The 6,792-nt window shown below is 42.5% G+C and overlaps 1 protein-coding gene across 1 annotated transcript; it reads right to left on the bottom strand.

Moving 5' to 3' along the window:
• Nucleotides 1-644: 644 nt before the first annotated feature.
• On the bottom strand, nucleotides 645-5,804 carry RPL10A (ribosomal protein L10a). Its single transcript, XM_018563641.1, has 6 exons — nucleotides 5,735-5,804; nucleotides 3,596-3,670; nucleotides 2,317-2,397; nucleotides 1,867-2,015; nucleotides 1,511-1,683; nucleotides 645-850 (listed from the first exon to the last, which is right to left on the bottom strand). Exons 1-6 carry the CDS (start codon nucleotides 5,737-5,739, stop codon nucleotides 680-682), a joined length of 654 nt encoding a protein of 217 aa, XP_018419143.1. The 5' UTR covers nucleotides 5,740-5,804; the 3' UTR covers nucleotides 645-679.
• Nucleotides 5,805-6,792: the final 988 nt, after the last annotated feature.

Raw genomic sequence — 6,792 nt, 5'->3', positions numbered from 1 at the left:
AACAGACGTCTCATTAACTTGTTGCTGAAGTGATCTCTTACAAGATGCCAAGGACTGGCTAGTGTGTGCCACCACATCCCAGTAATGATTCAGTCTCCTTCCAATGCCCACTGAGCATTATAGAAAGTCAAAGAAAAAAAAAGTGTGGTAGTTTTTGGCAGGCAGGAGTTGGTGTAAGGGTTTGCAGGGGAGAACCATGTTAACTCAAAAAAACAAGAACTTAAACAGGCCCTCCTGCTCCAAACAAATGCATATGCTCCAACATGGACCTCTGTACTTCAGTCTTCCAAAAACTACAACCTACTCCACCTGGCATTTGTTCAGTCCACTGCTGAACTAGAGAATGCAACCTCACCATAATCTATAGGGAGATGATCAGTAGTCTAGGAGAGGTACAATAACACTGCATGGGATTTTAGTGCAGCAGTATAAGCGTGAAGGAAGGAGTCCTTTGGATATTTTGCAGGAATACAATTTGATAATTTTAAAAATAAGCATGGGGAAATGTACATGTATTTCAGGGATTTATCTTTTTAAAATGCATAGACTCGCATTTTAGGGTTCAAGGATATTTTACACAAGACTATGAAATAAGTTCGGGATGTAGTGATGTTTCTTCAAAAACAGATCTTAAATACATGGTAAAAGCTTTGTCAAAAATCTTTATTGGCATCACAAATTAGTACAGGCGCTGTGGTTTGCCCATTGTGCTCTTGATGTACAGGGCCCGCACATTCTGCCAATTCTTTTTCAGCAGTGATACCAAGAAGTTAATGGCAAGGTGGACATTGTAGACAAGCTCCTCCTCTGTCATTTTGACATGGCCAACTGCCACAGCCAAACACAGGACCTAGGAAGATTAAACACATTTAGTGAGCCTGCAGCATTTTAAATTCTGTCAGACACAAGTCCCCAATTATACACAACAAAAACAAAATTCAAGACACTAAGGGTTTAAGGGTTGAGCATAGACAAAATTAGGCTACCACCATTTTGACAAACACAACCCCCCCCCCCCACACACACACACAAGACTGCACATAAAGCACTTGGAAATTATTAAGGAAAGTCCCCTGGAAGTCTGAGGTTCTAATGCATGGTCAGCCAGAAAAGTGCTTAAGATTCTGCAGGCCACTTGTACACCTAGGCAAATACCCAGAAGGACAGGGAAGGGAATTTGTTTTAGGTCAGGGACAAATCTATACTTCCAGTTAAAAGCACAGTTATCCCTGAAATATAGATCAAAATGCAAAAAGTGCAGAAGCGGGTTCGCTAACTTGATTTATCAGTTTTACATTTGGAGCTATGGCACAACTTGGGAAGCAGGCTATCATGGGTCAACAATTGTACCATTCTCTGCAGAAGGACAAGTCTGCATGCATACATTGAGTCGCTCTATTTAATACCTTTAGTGCCTTTTATGCTATTTAATAAGGCAAAACCACCTTTAGATGCATTGAAAGCTGAAATACTTTTACGTTATTAACAAAATCACTATTTGAAAGCTCACCTTTTTCATTTGAAACTTAATGGTGGACTTGACTTCATCAACCTTGGCCACCATGTTCTCATTATGAGTTAACAAAGAAGGAAATTTTCCTGCTTTATTCAAACCAGGTCCCAAAATACGAGGAATCTGCTTGATGAGTGATTCAGAGGCCAAAAAGGCATCAAACTTCTTAGCTAAGGAATGAAAAGTGATATTGAAGATATAGATATTTAAAACAAAAAAAACTCCACAACATTAAAAGGTGATCTCTGCATGAAATGACAAACTTGTGTCCATAGAAAAAGCTCTTAGGCTTTGGCTGGAGTTATGTTTCAACAACCAAATGATATAAAGCTGAATTGAACTAATTGACTTACACAACTTCTTCACCATTTTTTTATTCTTGTTAAGTTTCTTAAGAGCTTCAATGTCCATGTGGGGCAAGTCCACAGCCTTGGCTTCATCACAGTGCTGCTGATCTCCCAAAATGCATACTGAGAATTTGGGCCTTGGTGTAGACTTCAGCCTGAAAAAGTAGAAAGTGTTAGCAAAACAAGAAACAGAAGAGTGAGGGAAATGTGGGAGAACCGGACACAAACCTTGTCTAACGCCGAAGCATTAGGCGGTGGGTTTTAGATAAAGTTACCAAACCACACCTCCCCTATTATTTTAAGACCTAGGGTGGAGGTCCGTCCAGCTCACCTCACACACACAGGGAACTGAACTACCCATATCATTTGCCACAGTAACTTCCCTCACTCAAGACAAATTAAGTAGGAGAGAGAAGCAAGGCAAAAGCTGGGTGAGAAAAGGAGGAGTATTCCAACCTGACAGTGCCAGAGAAACGCTTGTCCTTTTGGGGGTCATAGTTTTTCAGGCTGATTTGAATTTCCACACTTTGCAGAAACCTATAAGAGGAAGAAGATAAACTTTGTTAGTCTCAAGAAAAAAAAAAATGATGGTATTTCAGTAAATGTAAGATCTCATTTAAAACACTTGTGCATTTTTGTTCTGTGACATTGTTATTTAATAAAACTGATTCAATTCTAAAACACTTGTGCAGACTAATGAAGGTATTGTTACTCACAGTAAAGGTGCCCATACACCTTACGATTATCGGACGAAACTTTTCGTCCGATGATCAAATAGTCGTACGATTTTCGTACGGCAGCCCCATCCTGCCCCGATGATCGCAAGAATCATTTAGCCGTAATTAACCAAAAGCACCTGCGGTAATTGTTTGGCATATTTTCGTTAGCGCAAGCGCAGTGTACATCGTACGATCTAGCAAAGTTTTCAAACATGCTTGACCGTCAAGTCGTACGATTGTACAGTATTGTCGGTCGGACACTGCAATGCACACATACGATTATCGGACAAAAAGTCGATCGCATACGATTATCGTCCGATAATCGTAAGGTGTATGGGCACCTTTAGACTACAATTCTGTGTTTTCAAAAGACCAACTACTGACACCTAAAGAAAAGAAAAAAAAAAAAGCGTCTACTGGCAGCAGTGATGAAGCTAGATAGAAACAAATGGCTCTAATGGTTGATCATGCCTTGCATGCAAACAGGAGCTGCTAAAAAGGGAACAATGTTATTTGTCTGGACGCAAACATTTCTCCTGTAATATCCTTTAATAAATGGTAAGCCACTTTAAGTGATGGGAAGACTTGTTAACTTGGCACAAAAAATGCTGTCACAAAAATCAAAATAAAGCAGTTACATGGAGACAATTGTAAATACTTATCTGACTTGCATCAACAAAAAGCGCTGAGCAGTCGTCCCCCAGGGTCTGCTAGAATATAAACCACTGATGGAGTGCATCTCATGTGGACCACACAGAACTCTGTGTCCAGTAGTGAGGAACGCAAAAGGGACCACAGAGCAATGTAGAAGTCAGGAAGATCTACACTTTCCCAGCTGACTTCAGTGATGACTCCACAGCAAGAGCAAAAGAGTTAAGCATTCACATTCTTTCCTAGTAACTGCTTTATTTTTGTATAGGTGACAGGGTTGCTAGAAATACCTTCACCAACAAAAGTAATGTTTTCCAACTCACTATGATTAAACTAAAAACAAAACCTAAAATTCCATTACTTACTTTCTCTTCTTCCTTCTTGCCCCCAGGAGGACCTCCCTCACTGCTTCATGCAGGGTATCCCGAGAAACTTTGCTACTGCAGGGGAGACAAAATAACTCATGTTAGTTTCAATAAAAAGCAGGAAACACCCAAAATTCACTTGAAATTGTCAATGTAACTTGGGGTCTATACAGTCCCATCATTGTTACAGCCCCGAGCTGCTGGGACATTTTTAGCCCAAACTTGCTCAGCAGCTTCATGCACACATAAGTGTGTTAAGTGCAACTCCCAAATTGCAGTGGTCCAGCATGGCTAAGCCAATTCACACCAGGGCGGTTGCCGATCAGTGCGATTACCGCTCCGATTTGAAAAAGACAATTAAAAACGCCCAAAACAGCACTGATCATTGAAACCTGTATGGAAACCGCACTGATTGGTGCAGCAAAAATAGTGCAGGGAGCAGTTCAGATGGCGCGGTTGCATGAGTGGTCCCCATAGCAATGTTTGGGATCGTTCATGTTGGCGGATCCGTACGGCCGAACTGCCCCAGTGTAAATGAAGTCTAAGGGCAGGTTCACACCATTTACCAAACCTGATCTGTCCGGAGTTCCGGTGCATTCCAGACCAGACAAAATGAGACCTGCAGTATTTTTCTGGACTGCGCAGGTGTGAACAGAGACCAAAAATAGCATGGGGATACATTAGGATGCATTTTGGGTCAGGAAACAATCTGTATGTGGTGTTAATGGGCCCTAAAAAAAACCTTACCATGACCCGCTTTTGAGGGAATGGTTAAAACCCGTTTTCATTTTAGCTGCACGTGTCCAATTGGGATATTTCACTTTAATCCTTTTTTCAAAAATACAACAGGAAGTCTATCCTAAATGACAAAAAATCCCCTCTTAGACAGCAGTTGTAACTGAACAGGAGGCCCCTGTTTGGCAACATTTCACCTTAGATTGTAAGCACCTTGAGGGCAGGGACTGATGTGGATGTGCACTGTGTAAAGCACTGTGAATTGTCAGCATTCTATACATACCGACAATAAGATGATTTTTTAATCACAAAAGGTCACTAGGACAGGGACCATATCTCCTCACTTGGGACAATAAAAACCTTACAGAGGTTCCAACTCTTATGCTAGCCATAACTTAATGTTTTTGCTGAAGATACAGTTTGAAGATCACTGAAAAAGATACCCTATGCAGTCAAGAAGCCCTAGAAAGCATCAAAACACTAAGCAGCTTTTTGGGGGTAGACTACAAATGACTTTGCAAGACTCAGCAGTGTTCATGCAAACCCCTGCAATGACAGGCTGCCCGTGCCCACAGATGGTCACATAACCAGACATGCAACGCTTCCCTACAATAGATTGGCTCTAGCCTTTGACAGGTAGGCAACTGACATTGTGGAATTGAAAGCCGGCCTCATTCACACATTCTAGAGTCCCTCAGACTCATGAGATCTGCTAGGTGGGGCACTGTACAATACAAGGACAGCATCTACCGCCTGTAAATAATTGCATAGCTTGCAAATGATCATGCCTGGGTGAAGACCGCTTGCTTCCAGGCAGGATAGTCCGCAGGTAATCACTGCCTGTGCAATTACTTTTGAATGGCAGTGGTCATTGTATAGCACCTCCAGATCACGTGACACATGGAGGCATGCCATGACCCTCTGTGATCTAGGTCCATTCGCAGGTGTGGTAGGGCATTACAGCCAGAGTGTCTTTTGAGTTTTCATTCATGCAGTGTCAAGGTCTCACTAGTAGCCACGTTCACTTGGACTTGTTTCCTAACATTCTGACAAAGTAAAAAAGGCATAATGCCTTCCCGTCACAGAACAGGTCCAGCTGAACGTGACTTACCGCAGGAGCCAACCGAACGAAACACTACACAAGATTTTCACTAAAATCCCTCCCTACATCGGACACCCCATATACGGGCCCCACCATCCCTCTGGTGAAGGTAGCAGACGGAGCCATACACACACAGCCCCGAGGCCTCAAGCCTATTCTATACTCCGGGAGCGTCTTCCGAAAAAAAGACCGAGTACACCAAGGAGAACACACATTCCCCGAGCAGCACACACAGCACAGGACGCAGCTCATCATCTCGAACACACCGATGCCGGTAGATTATACATAGCCAGAAAGCCTACCTCATCTTGCACTGTGAGCTCCCACCAACCAGAAAGGGCGGAGATTTGCGTGAGCACGCTTAAGAAGCACGTAATCTCACGAGAGTTGGACGGCGCCATGTTTCTGGTGGCCGCGAAGGCGATACGTAAGGACAGGACGTACGAGATGAATGAGCTGGTAGCGTTTCCCTCTTTTTTTTTCTATTCAGTCCGAAACCTGGGATATAATATAGCCTGGGATATAATATAACTGGCAAGAAATAACAGTGTGATCGCTACTCTTGTGAGATGAAATTAGACTTTCCCAAAGGTGATGAAATGTATAGAAACAGAAGCAGACATTATCTGGAGCAGCTGTTCATAGTAACCAATCAGCTTCTTTGTTAAAGCGGATCTTTACACTCAAAAATCAAATTCTATCAATGCATCATGCATGATGACTAATAACACAGACATGGCAGGTGTAAGATGATAGTAAATAAAAGTAATTCACCGACACACACTGGAAGGGTTTTTAAAGTATTGATATATTTATTCAATACCCAATGTCACATTCTGTCATACGGTGCTAACGTTTGGGGTCCGCACAGGGATCCTTCATCAGAGCGACAGTGACTGTAGCTCTGATGAATGATCCCTGTGCGGACCCCAAACGTTAGCACCGTATGACAGAATGTGACATTGGGTATTGAATAAATATATCAATACTTTAAAAACCCTTCCAGTGTGTGTCGGTGAATTACTTTTATTTACTATCAGTGTTTTGCATTGCGCCATCAGTGTGGTCACCTGGGCGCTACATATACCTTGTAGTTTTGAGACTGTGGCAGTGCGAATGGGATTTGAACTTAGGTGTAAAATGCTGTAATTTTGAATTGGGCTGCAACCAACTAATCGATTAAGGTCTGGTTCACACCTGGGCGTTTTACAGCGCGTTCCTACGCGCTGTAAAACGCGCAACATGTGAAAAACAATTATTGCCTATGGGCATGGATCCCACCTGGGCATTTTACAGCGCGTAGGAACGCGCTGTAAAACGCCCTACGCCCAAAGAAGTACAGGAGCTTCTTTGGGGCGTA

The sequence above is a fragment of the Nanorana parkeri genome, unplaced genomic scaffold, assembly GCF_000935625.1.
Source record: "Nanorana parkeri isolate BGI_ZX_2015 unplaced genomic scaffold, ASM93562v1 scaffold683, whole genome shotgun sequence".
NCBI classification, from domain to species: Eukaryota; Metazoa; Chordata; class Amphibia; order Anura; family Dicroglossidae; genus Nanorana; species Nanorana parkeri.
This window is presented reverse-complemented; position numbering and strand designations above follow the sequence as displayed.

Bases quoted from the DNA above. Each gene is read 5' to 3' on its own strand.
- RPL10A (XM_018563641.1), bottom strand. The intron at 2,398-3,595 runs GTAAGTAATGGA...TTCCTCTTATAG, and splicing joins GCAAGAAGGAAGAAGAGAAA to GTTTCTGCAAAGTGTGGAAA. The intron at 2,016-2,316 runs GTTGGAATACTC...CTACTTTTTCAG, and splicing joins CGTTTCTCTGGCACTGTCAG to GCTGAAGTCTACACCAAGGC.